Raw genomic sequence first — 16,842 nt, 5'->3', positions numbered from 1 at the left:
CAGCAAAGAGCTCCGGGAAGGAGCGGTGCGTAAGGGCGGGTTTATCCTCCGCTAATTTCTGACACAAAGTGACGAGTCGATGAGCGATTGTAAACGACAGATCAAACTCAGAAATGAAGGAGCACAAGCGAATTTTTAAATCAGCCACGCGATCGGTCATTGAGGGTCGGATATCTGCTGTGGCTGTTGCCCCCGGCAAACGTGAGGTGTGCTGAATTGCTCGGACAGCTGCTTGATGCCTAGGGTCGAATGCGTGCCGTGGCAGCACTTTTTTCCGCAAGTTCCATACAATATTCTCCTTGCGCACAAAGTGCAGAAGCATGCTCCTGCATGGTTGCCGGAGTTTTTGACACCAGCTCATCCACACCTGTCCGTTGTGACTTTAAAGCCGAGATTGCATTGTAAGAGAAAAATAAGCTTTGTTCCACGCTGTAAAGCAACGCAATAAACATAAAAGCTGTGTACAATTAGTGGTAACGTTATCGTCACTGACACAGGCAGTGATTGGTCACACAGACACGCACCTTAATGCAGCGCAAAAATATAGATAATTGCTTGTGCTTGTGTTGGTAGCCTACAACACATGGAATGTTGCCACTTTAAAAATTACACAAAATGTATTTAGGAAGACGTTAAGGCATGTAAACATAAAAAAATAAATAATTTAGCCTACTGGTGCGTAAACGCCACTCAGAGGTGCGTAAACGCTATTTCCAAAATTCCAGAGGTGGGTAAAAGGCGTTTACATGCGTTTAGCCACCACTACAGCCCTGGATATGACAAAACCCAAGACTAGCCCCTACCCTATTTCTGATTGGCTTAAGTAGGCCTACTGGTGTGGTTAGAGTGAAAGCGGATTTAGCGCTCGTCCGGAGCGACAAGAGATCTAACGGGTTTTGTTTTGTTTTCTTGGCGTGACATTTGTTGCGTGTGCGTGAGAGCGTGAGATTGATGCTGAAAGCGTGAGTGTCACGCCAGATGCGTGAGAGTTGGCAACCCTGGTTCAAATGAGGCAGAGCTAAACTACACACTACAAATGGTTCATGATGTGATGGCAATGACGGGCTACAGTACCGCTGCAACGCCACTGGGGGCGCCCGTCTACAACTCTGTATCGCTACATTCTTTGTCGGGCGGAAGAAGAAACAACATTTTAAACACGTTCTTCCTGTGTGGGTGGGGACTACGGTGTTTGTCTACGTAGCATTCAGCCTTAAACATTTGACGGCCACGATCACTTACACACCAAGAAGAACGTCTGTTAAGAAACAGTTTGTTACGTATTTTTCTTACGGGCGGTGGAAAGGTAACATAACCTGCAAGATGGTGGCGAAACAGAGAATCCGAATGGCCAACGAAAAACACAGCAAAAACATCACGCAGAGGGGCAACGTCGCCAAATCATCGGTACAGAACTTGTCTATTTCCTTCTAGTTACAGGTTCTAAGGTGGCTCTTGGTGTGAAGTGTGATTAGATCATGTTATCTAGCTACTCGAGATGATGGGATGTTGTTGCATATATCTACTGATACAGTGACCTATTCAAACTAACCTTACGATTTCGCTCCCATGTTGAACTCGAGCTTTTGTTTCATTTAATACATTCGACATATGGGTACTTGAAAGTCCAGTGACTTGAATAGACCCTCTCATGATATCAAATAACATTGCAAAAAACGTTAGCCCGTTCTTAATGCCCATATGTGGGAAGACATACGGCGAAGCCCACGTCCTCCTTCCGTTCGTGAGCTGGCCTGTAGACTGACGACTTCTTCCCATGGGTGTCTGGTCTGTTCGCAGAGGGGGACCCAAGATGAGAAGGTGGCGGTGGGACCCTGGCTTCTGGCTCTCTTCATCTTTGTTGTGTGTGGCTCTGGTGAGTTGTTTGTGGATCAATGCGATGTTTGCTATCCATGGTCGTGGACTACAATGTACATTGGAACTGGCAACCATCAAATGTGGCTCGGTAATACCTAGTGAATTATGGCCCATACGGTGGAGAAAAACGTACAATATTCATTTTGTACGTGTTGTCACCTATTCACAATGCTCTACATTCTGGATGTTGCTTAGTTACATGTTTTAATTTTAACAAATTTCTACTATCTAAATGATTGTCAAAAGTTGAGATATTCACATAACGTTGTCCACAAATCTCTAGAAGGGCTCCCATTCAGTGTCTAGAGTTTATGGCAGTTTTTTCAACTGATTTGAGTTCATCTTTTGAACTACTTATAACAATTTTTATCTGCAGCACACATACTAATGACCCAATTTCTAACTATGAACATAATTGAATCTTGTACTTGAAGGCCTAGTTAAACAACAAATTGTAAATGATAAGATTTGTGGCTTTCCCCTCAGGTGGTTTAATTCACACAGGTGTACAGTATCTGCAGTGGCGCCTTGTCTTGTTTACACCATTTTTAGCTTTTACCCTCTCAAGGACAGCCAGTATACCTAGCACACAAAGCAAACATTAATGGGTTTGTTAACCAAGCAGCAGCATGTTGATAACAAGTCTTTATGCTTGCAACACGAAAACATCAATATATCGAAATTAATAAATCCTATCCAAAATGTTATTTTAAGTGATCATTTTTCAGGCTATTTAAAATGGCATGAAATGTTGATTCTGGAAAAAAAAAAAAGGTTTACTTGTGTGCTCTGTCTTATTTTACTCATAATTATCCCCAACTTGGCATCTACATCTGTGTACACAAGATGTCAATTTTCACGAATTAGCCATGCTTGCTGGAGACTCAAAATCCTTTTCTATTGACTCAACATATTGTCCGGCTGTCAGTGTCAGTGTATTTGACAACCTAGTTCAGAGTGTGGGTCATATTCTGATACGACAAATTTCCTGATTATGTTCTCTTATCTACCTGTCTCTGTACAGTGTTAATTGTGTTCTTTTAACATTTTTTTTTATTCAGCATACAGAGCATACCATTTGGAGGAGATGCTTGTACAATTATACTTTCTTTACTTATATTCTCATGTCTGTTCTAAACATTGTTATGAAATGCCTCACTCCACAATTAACTGGTGATAATGCATTTCAAAATGCATTTAAAAAGCAGTACGCATCAAATACCTCACCTCTAGTACCACCAATGAATTAACACTACAATAACAGTAGTATTAACCAAACATACCGTGTGGCTCATACCTGAGAGCACAGAAACCAAGTGTAATATAAGGAAGAAAGAAAAAGATAGATGGATAGTAATAAGAAAAGAGGTGACCAAAGTTATTGCATAGCCTGTATTAATGGTGAAACATGTCTTTTCCCAACTGTAATCTTTCTGCAATTTTCTCCATGTTTGCATTATTTACCCGGTCTAGGCAGAATGCAATCCTCCCATCTAAATTTAACGAAGACTTTTTAAAAATTAATTTAATTGTTTTTTATTCTACAGAATACAGTAATCTCAACTGGATTTAATACAATCTTGTTTTTTCTTTCTGTACAGCTATCTTCCAGATTATCCAAAGTATCCGGATGGGGATGTAAAATGATGCATGGAAGAAGGAGGCTTTTCATTCTGCTTGATCAATGTCTTCTTCCCTGTTCTCTTGACCAATGGCGCCCCCTATCGATCCTGTCGTCCAATACCTAAGCCACTGACACATTTCTCATAACATTTCTGCACCTTATTAGGACATTTTGTTCTGGGTTTGCTGCATTTATTTTGTGTCTTCTGGCATTCCTGTTGCATTCATTTTTACACTCTTTGCTAGTTGACTACATTGAGGCTTTACCATATCTATACCTAAATGAATCCATGATAACAGTTGAATGGTGAATATTGCTGGGGAAAAAATGCATTCCATTTTCTTTTTTATCTGATGATCATTTTACTCTCAGGTATAAGACAGGTTAGCCTATGGGTCTGTGAAGTCTTTCCTAATTATTTTTTAATTCTAAGGGTGTAATTTACATTTGCCCAATGGTGTATTCTTTTCTCAGTGTCTTTACAAAATCGTATTTAATAGTTTTATGATTTTTTTTTTTGTATTTTGTTTCTTTGGTAATTGGACCAGAATGTGGTTTAGTAATGACAAAACTGTTGTGAAATTCACAGTTTTACACAATTTCAAGATATACAAACAGTGCTGTATGAAAGGAACAGGAGGAGCATATTTCATTACCATCCTGGTCACCTAATTGCATGCATCAAATTCAAAATGTTAAGCCAATTTTCTAATTATGTTACATCATATGAAGTCATTACTCTCAGAAAATCACTAATGCCTTTGTGTTTGAAAAGCGTCCTTATCTTTTGTGCAATTCTGATTCAGGGTTATATGGTATTTGACGGGGGAACAATAAATTCTGTAATGGAAATTAGATTCTGTTGCCAAGTAAAATAAAGATTTATACATTTTTTCAACACATCAAACTATGTGTTCTGCATAGATCGTTTTTTTTTATGCTCTCACAGAGTCACAACACACTCATGTGCCACCATGTCAGGTATGCTCACTACCAAAGATTTCGGCTGAAGACTCCCAACACCCCAGAGTCGGCAGTGTATTCGCGAAACTACCTTCCAATATTACAACTGAAATTGACACAAAACAAGTCTCTTTAACAGTTATTTTTGATTTATAAATGTAAAATTGGTGAAACACTTCTTATTTTGATGACTTAAAAACCCCATGTGGCGGTGCAGGGGATGAAGATGTGTAAGCGGATGTGACGTCAAATCCATAACAACCTCTAGGCTGCTGATCAGGAAGAAAACTTGCTAGCATCTACACACCAACAATACAATTTCGTGGTGGTTAATCCTCATCATTACAATACATCGAGCGACATTGGACATTAGGGCCAGCAAGGTAAATGTTTGTATATGTAGATACCTCTGTATATCTTCTGTGTTTTGTTGTTCAATGAGGTTAGCCACCGTTAGCACGAAAGGCTGTGTTAGCGGAGCTAGCCGACGCGAGCTATCTCCTCAAAACACAACATCGAGATCCCAATATACATGCTGCTGGGGGTCCAGAGGTACTTCTGGGTTATTGGATGAAAAAACACCGATTCGAAATACTCCCTAGAAATGTACATTGGAACTGGCAGCATCGACATATAATCAAGCATTCAGGCGAATGTGTTTTGTTAGCCAGTATCAGCTATGACAATCAACTAGTCAAATACCGCAATAAAGTTGTCCTAGTGTTGAATGAATCCGTCTACAACCATAGTCTACATATATACATGAGAGCATATAAGATTTTAGTCATTTAGGATAGTTAAAACACATTTTCTAACATTTATATTGTGTGATTTAATAAAGGCCTACCTAAACAGAAACAGGCTGTATGACCCCACAGCCCTCCTTTATGGACTTCACTTGTTTCTCCATTTTATACTACTATTATTTGCACACATTATTTCGGTAAAACCTGCAGAATGTGGCATTTCCGACTGAAGACAGAATATGAAGCACACTGCATAGCAACATGGGATTTTCCATTTGATTACAGAAAGGAAAACGTTTTCAAATAAAACAATAATTTCATGAATATCTTATTATACTCAACACATGCTGCTGCACAGAAATTCGTTTTAGACCTTACATGTGAAGACATTTTCAAAAGGTGATTTAATGGTCTATACTTTCAAAATACCAATTAAGAAGTATTGATCACTTTTTTGTTTTTGTCGTTCCAGGTTGATCAGCCCTTGTGACATCTCTCAAATTCTCCATTCACCATGGTGGAATATTACCAGATATTAGGTGTTCGGAGAGAGAGTTCTGCCGAAGACATCAAAAAAGCGTGAGTATCAGTTAATGGCACTGTGTCGACTACCTTCCAATGAAGGAAAAATTATATCAGGTCATGTCACCAGATTTAAATATATATATATATATATATATATATATATATTTTTTTTTTAAATATATATATATATATATATGTGTGTGTGTATGTATGTATATATATCCTGTATATATATGTATATGTGATGTTTGTTATAAAGAGCGAAATCATATCAGTCATATCACCAAAGGGTTGCTAAGAGAATATAGATTAATGAAGTTGCATTTTCCATTCATGTTAAGTACATAACCAACCAACTGAGGATCGCAAGCGCATGATGTTTGTTATGCTACTCTGTTTAGTTACAGAAAACTGGCCCTGAAGTGGCATCCAGACAAAAACCCAGAGAATAAGGACGAGGCGGAGAGGAAATTCAAGGAGCTTTCCGAAGCGTATGAAGTCCTGTCAGATGGTATGTAACGACACAAATATTCCATTTGAAATTAAATGTTAAAATGCTTTCTTTTCATTTCCAACCTTGGAACATTTAGAGCATAACATTTGGTGTAAGATTCTGCCAGGTTTTAGTTTTAGTTTTTTTTTTTAAATGAGCATTCAACATCGAACATGAGTTACTGCACTCCCAACAAATGCAAACCTAAGTGTCATTAGTCAACCCTCCGAACTTCACAAACTAGATGTGCGACATCAGCCAAACATTGCTTCAGTTCTATCCCAGGATACATTGAATACAGTCACACTACTAAAAACACCTAGAGCAAGGGTTACGTCAGCGGAAGATATTATCGTTATTGAATAGATTGACTGGTGATGATCAGTTTCACATACTAACCATCACACTTTGATCTTCTGTTTCTGTATCCCGCAGCAAACAAGAGGAACCTATACGACCGGTATGGCAAAGAAGGATTGACAAATGGAAGTGGGGGAGGTAAGAGTGCTGTTGTTGGAGGAAGCCTTCAGGAGTTGCTGGTGTTTTGATGGTCCTGTATTCTGAGGTGGGTTGACGTCGGATTTTGTCTTGTTGTTCTGCAGGCAGCAGTTACCACAACGGAGGCCACTTCCATGAAAACTTCACCTTCCGGAACCCAGAGGATGTGTTCAGGGAGTTCTTCGGTGGTACAGATCCGTTTGCTGAATTCTTTGGTGAGTGTTTAGACTTAAATTTTCCTCAACAATTAGTTTTCCGGTATTCATTTGTTCTAGTGTAACTTTGATCAGTTATTTTTGAGATGCCTCCAGTCTTTGAAATGGTTTGTGTATGTATCTGTCTAGACTTGACGTTGATTTCATTACTTAATCCTAAGTTTATTCGATTTACTACACGTTCGCCTTTAAACACACGTTCAGCATGAAAGGCAGGGAACTAGACACTCCAGACAGACGTGGGGCGTGAGTGTTTTTAAATGCTCCAGCTTAAACGTGTCTGCTTGCCGTAACACTTTTAGTAACCGGATCAGAAGTCCAGAACAGTACTTTGACCAAACACAACTCAGTGTTCAAGAACATAGTTCCCTTAGAAACATAACCGATGCAGGTGACTGTAATGCCTAGCCCAACACCACGTTGTGGTTGGTCGGAATACCCTGTATCTCGTTCTGGATCTTTGGATCTGGTTACTCTGAATTCGGCAGTGGAGACGTGTAGGCCGGAGCAAAAAAAGAAAAAGAAAAAAGCCTTTCTTTAGAAACTAGATGACCGGTAGATTCTGATACCTGATTAAAGCAGGGGACAACTCCAATCCTCCTGAGGAATCAGCCCGTGGAGTAGAGCATGCACTGCACCATGTGCATATATATGACCAAATATAACCCCAAAATGATCCAGCGTTTGAACGCACCCCATCTCGCCTTGCCCTCCCTTTATCTCTGTCCCTGACTGTCATTCGTTCTCCCAGGTGGCGATCCGTTCGCTAACGACCCGTTCTTCGGCGGCGGCAGGCGGCACCACAGCCGCGTGAGTCGCAGCCGGACGGGCGGCCCGTTCTTTGGCGGGTTCGGTGGGTTCCCGCCGTTCGGCGCCGGCTTCTCTCCGTTTGACCCAGGTGAGAACTGAAGCCTGCTTGGCCACTGTTCGTATCGGTGCTGATCGGATCGATCGCACCATCGACGGTAGACCAGTTCAAATTAGGAATTTGATAATCACATGATGGAACAGTGCAAAGAAATGGGCAATTATTGTTATTATTTTTTAATAAGAAGAAATACTACTCTTATTATACTATAATAATAAAGACTATGCAGCACCAGTAGCCGAGGTTTGCATCATTCTGACCCTGACCCTTTGTCTCCCCCTGTCCTCTTCTCCTGACCGCTTGTCTCCTCATCTCCTCGTCTCCTGGGCCGCCAGGCTTCGGTTCCTTCGGCGCGCTGAACTCCATGGGCCATATGAGCACCATGGGCAGCCTAGGGGGAGGCGGCTTCACCTCCTTCTCCTCCTCCTCCTTCGGCGGGGGCGGCGGAGGAGGCGGCGGAGGCATGGGCAGCTTCCGCTCCGTCTCCACCTCCACCAAGTTCATCAACGGCAGGAAGATCACCACTAAAAGGTGTGTGTGTGTGTGTGTGTGTGTGTGTGTGTGTGTGTGTGTGTGTGTGTGTGTGTGTGTGTGTGTGTGTGTGTGTGTGTGTGTGTGTGTGTGTGTGTGTGTGTGTGTGTGTGTGTGTGTGTGTGTCCACCATTGCCGAGTACGTTTCATTCATTCTGCCTGTAGCTGAACCACCCCAGTTACCTGATACCGGGTGAAAGCGAAAGGGCTGTGTTCGCGTCTACTCCCAAACACTCAAAATACCACCAAAATGTCAAGTGATGCACGTTTGTTTACGACTGGGGCTCGTTCTGTAGTTTGAAACGACCAAAACAAGCAAATACAGAGCAGTTGACCAGCAACCTCTCGCTGGAGCATGCAGCTGCAGCTAGACAGAAGATTCTGTCACATAATGACTTATTCTATTGGTTTGTGTTGCAGCAGGCTGAGGGAACGTGAGACTATTATGTATTGGGAATGTGCATTTCTGAGTAACCTTTGTGTGTTTTTTGGACCCAGAATCATGGAGAACGGGCAGGAGCGAGTTGAGGTGGAGGAGGACGGTCAGCTTCGCTCGCTCACCATTAATGGTAAGGAACAGCACCTGCGACTGGATAACAAGTAAACAGACAAAAACAGGGGGGTGGTGGGGGTGGGTGGGTGGGGGTGTAGATTTTGGGGGGTGGAGAAGCATCGACCACAGGAGATCTGTTAACTTCCTGTTCGGGTTCCACTCCCGTCTTGTCAGCAGCACAAGAGACACAAACTTGAAAAACAAAAACAAAAAAAAGCAACAAATGCTATTTACAGTGCTGTACTATTATTCGGATGTATGTACTTGATTGATTTGTTTTTATGCATTGTTTTTCTTACCATCTCCTCACTTATTTATTATCCACTGATAGGTCAGTCCTTTTTCTTTGTTTTTAGGCAGTTTCTTTTCCTATGCATTTCTTTTTTACATGATGGTACTTTGAATTTGATGCTGTCATTATATTTGGCTCAGGGTGGTGTTGACATTTTTGACAAAAAAAATTATTTGGGACCACAGTGTTGATAATATTATGTATAGAATTTAGAAATCTCCTTCCTTAAGTCGTGTGTGTGTGTGTGTGTGTGTGTGAGAGAGCTTGCGTGTGTGAGAGCTTGCGTGTGAGCTTGCGTGTGTGTGTGTGTGTGTGTGTGTGTGTGCACTTCACTTAGTTGTGGTCTCACCATATTCTTTTTTCCTCAGTTTTCATCTATATATCTTAACTTGCTCTGTCGCTCTTTCCACCAACGGGCTTCTGGCCTTTGACCTGTGCTTAGACAACACAGTGTGCATTCAGGAAATGAAGCATGAGAATAAAAAAAAAAGATTACAAAGCTGAACTTTCCTAGAAGCTATAACAAAAAAAAAAGATTGACCAAATACCTGTTTGATTTGCCCGGGTCCCTCTCTGCTTGTCACCCTCTACTAATATCTTTTTTTTTTTAAGTGAAGCAAAAGCTGGTAGAATGTGTATGCGGTTTGATATGTTCTAATTGCAATGTGTATTTCTTTTTTGTACCTATTTAATCAGCATGTATGTCCAGTAAATGTTGAGTCTTAAATGTTAACGTTGCATTACGATGCACATGTGGTACAAGGAAAAGTAATGCTATAAACAATTTATGGCAATTGGAGGAGTTTTTGTGTAATTTGTTAACCAATAAATATTAATTTTTCGCCCTGTTTTGGGGATGTCAAAGTCTGGGGTTTGCTTGTGCGCTTTCTTTGACATTTATCATTGCATCAATAGAGACGCGGTTGTTTTGGGTAACATGTGCGCTTGCTGCAACAGAAATAGCCACACGTTATACACTCTTAACGTGTGGTAGACCTCCATGAATGTGATTAATGCAGTCAGAATAAGGGGAGGGATGGTTTGAGGAGTTGTATTGAAAGCAGCACATGCGTCCCAAATCAATCGCTTTAACTATAGACTAAGATCACTCGACTTCCAGCAGTACCAGACTCGGTTAACAGCAATGAAGACCAATATTTTGCACAGAGATCTTAGACATGAACAATCAAGTGTTTTCATGAATAATCAATTTGAGACTTTCTTCAAAAATCAGCTTTTCTACAGCTTCTCTTCTGCAACAAGTAGCATGCTAGGTATTAACTAACCCAAATTAATCAGAGGATTTCCTGCACGTTCTGCACAACTCTCTGCTGGGCATAGGTATTTCCCCTTTTTCTCTTCTCTTTGAAATGTGTCTGCATTTTTCTTTGTTCTTTTCTGCAGTAATGTGCTATTTATTGTGAAAGGCAAACATTTTGAATACACAACGCAAGCAACTTTTTTGCCCGTATTTATAATCCACAAAACCAGCCTCCTCATGTCCCCTTAACTAAAAAAATGAAAACTATATTGAAGCATGTTCATTTTATGTTGCATGTAAATTATAATGAACCTTTGAGCCTATTTCACCGTATATCTGCATGGCTGTCCAACTTTTGTAGGCCAAACATCCTTTTTTTTTTAAATGTGATTAGAGTCTCTTTCTAGTAGTAGTATTAGTTAGTATAATTTCTACTTTGATAATAATTTAGTTATTATATACTTATTTGAATATTATAAAATTATTATAAAAAATATAATTTTAATGACTAAACAAAATGTAAAATTAGTATATAAAAGAATGCAAACATTTTCACTTGTAGTCCCAATCAGAATATATAATATTTTACCCATACCGGAAGGGTACATCTTTGTTTTGAAAATAATTTGAAACACAAAGAAGAATATTTCTTCCTTGAAATACAAAAAAATACAAAAATATCTCATTTTCTTTAATATTTAAAAATAATCATAAAGGTAAACTTTATGCTTTGAGTTTGAGACTCAAGGATTATTAAGGATCCATTATAGTAGCATGAACGATAACCCAATTCAACACACACACACTGCACGCAAGGCCAGCGGCAGCAAGGATGAGCCTGGATGCGGTGCACTGTTAAATGTGAAGCTGTGCTGTGTTCTCACCTACTGCAGGTAAAGACAGCAACACACCTGTCCCTGCTGTGGAGGGCGGTGCTGGCAGGCATACGTACCCTCACCCGCACATGTCCTCCTCCTCCTCCTCCTACTCTTCCTCCCTTCCCCAATCCCAACAACACACTCAGAGCCCCCCCGCCTCCAAACGAGCAGACTCACACAGAGAGGCACAGGGTTCAGGAGCAGGTAAGCAGAGCAACCCCCCCCCCCCCCCCCCCCCCCCCCGTTTCCAGGTTAAGGATTAGAATCCAAAAGATTTGGCTTAGGCAATGGGCTGCCACAGGCCCCGATGGCACTTAAGATGGGTTGGCTAATACACGTGAGTTTACTGCCATCTAGTGGTCAACACATGTCAGCAACACTAGGGTGTACACATATTCATTGTTTCTTCCTAGCCATAAGTGTTGTGTCCTTGTTATAAGGGAGACCTGATTAATGTGTTTCATTGCATCATTTCTTCAGGAAAGGGTTTTTGAAAGTCACTGCATTTATTTAAATAGATAAATAATGGGTTATGTATCAAAAAAGAATGATGCATAAAAGTGATGCCACTAAAAGTCTGTGCACATGTTGTGGCAGATAGAACATGCCATGTCTTAAAAAAAAAAGATATATTCCTAGGCTCACTAGCAAGAAAATAATGGCATGAACTATGATACAGAAGCTGTTGCTATGTTTATTCCCAGATCACACAGACTTGAAGAGGAAAAGAAACTGTACAGTGGAAGATACAGTCAGGAAGAGGAGATCATGATGACAAGCATGTGCGTGCAGACACACACACACACACACACACACACACACACACACACACACACACACACACACACACACACAGTATCCACACAAAGGCTTTTCAATATTTTAAAATAACAGCAAAGGTGTAACGCTCACACCATTTTTTTTATTCACTACAGATTTGACTTTGGTTGTCTTGATTTAGATGTTTGATTCTTCATTCACTAAGATATTCCCATGCTTTGATCAGGACACAGGCTAAGGCAGGGAGAAGGATGCACTTCCCTGTCCCGTAGGCTTAAATGAATGGTTAGCTTGTTTGTGTGTGGTGCGTGTAGGTGTGGGCGTCAAAGCAGCCAATGCAGTTTTGCACTGTATTGAACGCTACCTTTTCTGGGTTTTGAGTGTGAGTTGTTACACCCACAGACAAACCCCCATCCGTAGGATGTTTGCCTACAGCCAACAACCACCAACGGGTCTGGCACGCTGGCCCGATGTAGTTGTTTGTTGGTGTCGGTTGGAGCAGTATTTAAGAAAGTTTGGATATCATTGGTCAGCACTGCAGTAAGATAGTAGCACAGGCCTCTTCTAAGTGGCTGGTAAACTCAACTATTTAAACCTGTCAGCACTGCCAAATCCTTTTGTTTGTTGTGGGTAAACAAAAAATGTATTTACTTTGTGCTTGTTTTTATTAATGGATTCTTTCCCCTGCTGATTAGACGTGAACAGCAAATTTACACATTTAACTTGGTATAGCTTTATGGTTGCACGAACAGCGAAAACAAGCCACAGAAGACCAGTCTTGATAGTATACTTTGGTCCTCACAATTCATCTTTAGAGCGAAACCAATTCTCAAAAACATTGACAAATCTGTTTGATTTGCATAGGTAGACCCTCAAAAAGCGCCTTTTTAAACAGTGATATTGAAAAAAATGTTTGGCCTACGCTAGGGCATTTGCCCTGACTGTGTCCTTAACATTCGCTATTTTTTTTTAAATCTTTTTATCTTTGATATAATTTCTTTGTGATGCTAGCTTTGATTTAATAAAAGGTTACAAAACATGATATTGTTGTTTGTGTGAAACTGTTTTGTGTTAAACCTTTGTATTGACGTGCCAATATAATCTTTTTTGTTTCTAGAGTTACCAGCCTCCACACACGCTGGTCACTACCTCACCTCAGCCCATAGAGCCTTCATTGTATCTCACCACACACCATCTCCAAAGTCAGCTCTACATCAAATATCTGGGCAAATATCACTGACCAGCTGACATTTGAACAAGAGAGGGTTTTTTAGTCAGGGAACTGAGGCACTCGGAAGTCAGTCAGGGTGTACTTAAGAAGATGTGTGTTAAACCTTGTCTAAAGTATCATTGGTTACAGCGTCACCACATGTTGTGGTGACAGGTTACCAGGTCAAAAGCAGGAACACGCTGAACCAAATTGTTAAGATCAGCATTTAGTTGGTGGGCAGAGAATAGAACCTACTGCTCTACTATACAACTCTGCAGTACAAAGGAAAGCTGGGGCCATAGTGACTGACACCGGCCTCCCTCTCAGTGCAAAGAGTGCAAAGTTCTTTATAACACCCCTGACCAAATGCACTTTGGACCAAATGCTTCTGCTCTATTCACCTGATGAACGGCTGCGATCAAATCTTCTATCTGAACATAGGCCTACAGTAGATCTACAATCTACTTTTACATTTGATGTGATGTGTGCCTATATATGTGATGTATTGTTTTTGTGTCTCTGAGGTGCAGCCTTAAATACATATGCACCCTATATCAAATAATATAATAAAGCAAATCTTACCTTGCACACGTGAAAACTATAATAGATCCATAGCATTTTGCCTTAAGACACCACAGCCCCATGGCCACCTGACCATCAGCTAAAACTGCACCCCCATGAGGGCAGTGGACTCAACCTCATCCCGTGACACTGGGTGGTTTAATGGTCACTAAAGTGTTAGTTAGTGTAGTGGTCAGTGCTTGCTCCCAGCTTCACTATGTATTCAACCATTGACAATTCACCATGTTATTGTTGAAATTAATTGACCCAGCTACCCCTCTTCAAACTACAGGGGGGAATCTGGCCTGTCTGTACTGTCAACATTGTCCTTGACTGGTGTTCAGAGATAATAAAAGGCTCAGAGTTTAAACAATTTTATATTAACCCTTTTATGGGTTTTTATGTGTCAATTCACAAGAAAGCAAGTGTAAACTATATAATTACTACATATTCATATTCCAACAATTCTTAAGTGTTTTGAGTGAATGACGAAGGTTAAGCACAGGCCTCTACCACAGAGTAACAGTTGGGGTGCAGCTCATTAAGTTATTATGGGTCTGAAGGCAGGCCATGATGAACATCCTGAAACACACCGCTGTTCACCCCTAATACAACACCTCTGTGGTAAAAGCCTATTTACCTTGGTTCTATTTGATATATCTCAACAGCGCCATCTACTGGCAATATTGGGAGATTTTTTTTCCAACACAAGCACACGTTTTCATCAGCGAAAATCTGTCGCCAAAAGTACACGTTTGCGATGCGTTTTTTTTGTGCAAACCCTGGATTACGTTGAGTTTCAACATAAAATAGCGTGCACCACCTCCGGTGTCCGCGGGTGGCGCTAGGGAGGCGCCTGGAGAACGCAGTGAATTACCTTATGAGAATGCATGGGAACTGGGTTAGAATGACCTCAAGTCTATATTGTCTATTTATAGGCCTTAAACGAAGCTGCCACGTAGAAATGGGAGGGGGATGCGTCCTTAATCAATATGACACTCATATGAAAACTAATGAAGAATTGACCCTGGACATCTAAGCTTATGAAGGTTACTTCCCAATTCCCATTCACTATAGTCTGCACTCTCAACTTTAGACTTTCAATACGCTTGCTTCTATCATTCAGTTGTAGAATAGTCAAAAAAAAACGTAGATATTGAATTTAATGCAATGAAGGTGGGTTTTGGACCTAATGAGAGTTGATTTCCGTTTCAGACATGTGTTTTAATGAGGCTGTTGTGGATGCATTCATGTGGATAATGTCCCATATACGTGTATTCCCTGCTTAGAGGAAATACACGTGTAGCATATTATAACACACACACACACACACACACACACACACACACACACACACACACACACACACACACACACACACACACATATATATATATATATATATATATACAGTAGCCTATATATATTTCTTTCTGTGTAAATAGTTCGTATTGAGCTCTATCGCTTTGCTGCACTCGTTTGTTGCGGTTCTGTTTGGTTGCAGTCAACTTGTAGGCCTACAGCTATCATGGGTGAATTCCACTGACATCATCCACTCCTTTTAACGAAGCACAGTCCTGCAAACAAGCAGAAAGTTGTCCTGAGATAGAGACGGATCTATTCGCCTTCTTTTCACGCATCGATCTGCGAGCTGGCCGGAGTGCTGCTGGCTCTGGACCGGAGCTGTCCTTGGTGATGCAGGCCTATGCGCTCCAATCCAATTAGCCCCTGCTCTCCCTCCCTCGCTCCCTCCCTCCCTCCGCGCACTTATCCTTTTATTTTTACACGCTCGGACGGTAGCCTGTTCCCCCCAGGGCATCAGATCCACAGCGCTGCGTATCGGTGGGTCCTTCTTTTTTTCATTTCTTCATGGCGATCGGCGCTTTGGCCCGAGTTTGCAGGATGTTGATGATCCGGCAAAGGTCACCACCCCTGCCCTAGGTGTTCTCACTTTTTTCCACGAGGATCGCGACCCCCGAAACATGTGGAGCAGAGACATTGGTCTGTGTGCTTACAGGAGGCTTGCAGCCGGAATCGAATGGGACGCGAAGCCAAAGCTTGGATAACTCTTCGTCCTGGTCGTGCACCCCTAGGAGACGAAGCGTTGGGGTTGAAGAGAGAAAGACAGCAACTTTTACGCAGGTACAAAGTCATTCATTGTAGATCATTCATCCATGGGTCCAACTCCAATAAGATGGGCGCGCAGTAGTTATGGATATATAACTGATATTCTGTGGCTGTGGAAGGCTTTCTTAGATGATACTTGAGGGTCGATATTATATAAAATCTCTATCTATATAATACAACAGAGAAGAATACCTGCACTTTAAAGTAGTCTCTTTAACATATCATGACATTTCAAGGTAAACTTGTGAACCTAATGTTGTACTTAATCTTCGACAACTGATTACGATTACTTAATTGGAGTTGGTTCAGGTTCCAGGCGATATGTGGATTCGGTTCTGATTAACTCGTTTAATGGGCTACAGGCCTGTAATTACTGTAATAAGCTATTCCGTATCCTATTCGGTATCCTACCATGTCCTACCAAATCCAGACTCAGTATCAGACACACGAAAAATAGTATAATTCCTACTAATTCTTAGATAATTTAGCAATTATTACTATTATTATTAATTGTGTTATTATTATTCAAGTGATCGTTTTTATTATTCAAGTGATCATATCATTATTGCGTGCTTAATATGAGTTTGGAGGTTGGGTGGGGGGGTCATGGCCATGGTCTGACGGAGGCGTGACGTGAGATAGGTAGCCACTTAGTTCCCTACGTAAGTGTGTGTGTGTGTGTGTGTGTGTGTGTGTGTGTGTGTGTGTGTGTGTGTCCTATGGTGTCCCAGCAGCAGGTGTAGAAAGACGCTCTAGTCTATAATTAACCCAGGGACGTACCAAGGAGCGTAACGGAAGCCTAATACCTATCGGGGATTTAGGGACTCTTCTTATACAAG

General features: G+C 41.1%; 2 protein-coding genes across 2 annotated transcripts; both read left to right on the top strand.

Moving 5' to 3' along the window:
• The first annotated feature begins 1,169 nt into the window (after positions 1–1,169).
• LOC311360344 (stress-associated endoplasmic reticulum protein 1) lies at positions 1,170–4,412 on the top strand. Its single transcript, XM_084480411.1, has 3 exons — positions 1,170–1,407; positions 1,801–1,876; positions 3,480–4,412. The coding sequence occupies exons 1-3, from the start codon at positions 1,324–1,326 to the stop codon at positions 3,518–3,520; spliced, it is 201 nt and encodes a 66-aa protein (XP_084336537.1). The 5' UTR covers positions 1,170–1,323; the 3' UTR covers positions 3,521–4,412.
• Positions 4,413–4,722: 310 nt separating this feature from the next.
• Positions 4,723–13,147, top strand: dnajb6a (DnaJ heat shock protein family (Hsp40) member B6a). The gene is made up of 10 exons (XM_084480543.1): positions 4,723–4,848; positions 5,684–5,790; positions 6,138–6,247; positions 6,665–6,727; positions 6,832–6,942; positions 7,694–7,840; positions 8,146–8,341; positions 8,840–8,910; positions 11,341–11,529; positions 12,030–13,147. The coding sequence occupies exons 2-10, from the start codon at positions 5,726–5,728 to the stop codon at positions 12,095–12,097; spliced, it is 1,020 nt and encodes a 339-aa protein (XP_084336669.1). The 5' UTR covers positions 4,723–4,848; positions 5,684–5,725; the 3' UTR covers positions 12,098–13,147.
• The last annotated feature ends 3,695 nt before the right edge of the window (positions 13,148–16,842 follow it).

This window comes from Micromesistius poutassou, assembly GCF_964030765.1.
Source record: "Micromesistius poutassou genome assembly, chromosome: 16".
NCBI lineage: Eukaryota > Metazoa > Chordata > Actinopteri > Gadiformes > Gadidae > Micromesistius > Micromesistius poutassou.
The sequence above is the reverse complement of the archived record's forward strand: the minus strand, read 5'-3'. Positions and strand labels throughout refer to the sequence as shown.

What these genes read in the sequence shown, in the direction of transcription:
- LOC311360344 (XM_084480411.1), top strand. Translation starts at nt 1,324, where the DNA reads ATGGTGGCGAAACAGAGAATCCGAATGGCCAACGAAAAACACAGCAAA. An exon ending in GCAACGTCGCCAAATCATCG is followed by an intron (nt 1,408 to 1,800) that starts GTACAGAACTTG and finishes GTCTGTTCGCAG; the next exon opens with AGGGGGACCCAAGATGAGAA. An exon ending in CTTTGTTGTGTGTGGCTCTG is followed by an intron (nt 1,877 to 3,479) that starts GTGAGTTGTTTG and finishes CTTTCTGTACAG; the next exon opens with CTATCTTCCAGATTATCCAA.
- dnajb6a (XM_084480543.1), top strand. Translation starts at nt 5,726, where the DNA reads ATGGTGGAATATTACCAGATATTAGGTGTTCGGAGAGAGAGTTCTGCC. An exon ending in GTATGAAGTCCTGTCAGATG is followed by an intron (nt 6,248 to 6,664) that starts GTATGTAACGAC and finishes TGTATCCCGCAG; the next exon opens with CAAACAAGAGGAACCTATAC. An exon ending in GGCACAGGGTTCAGGAGCAG is followed by an intron (nt 11,530 to 12,029) that starts GTAAGCAGAGCA and finishes GTTTATTCCCAG; the next exon opens with ATCACACAGACTTGAAGAGG.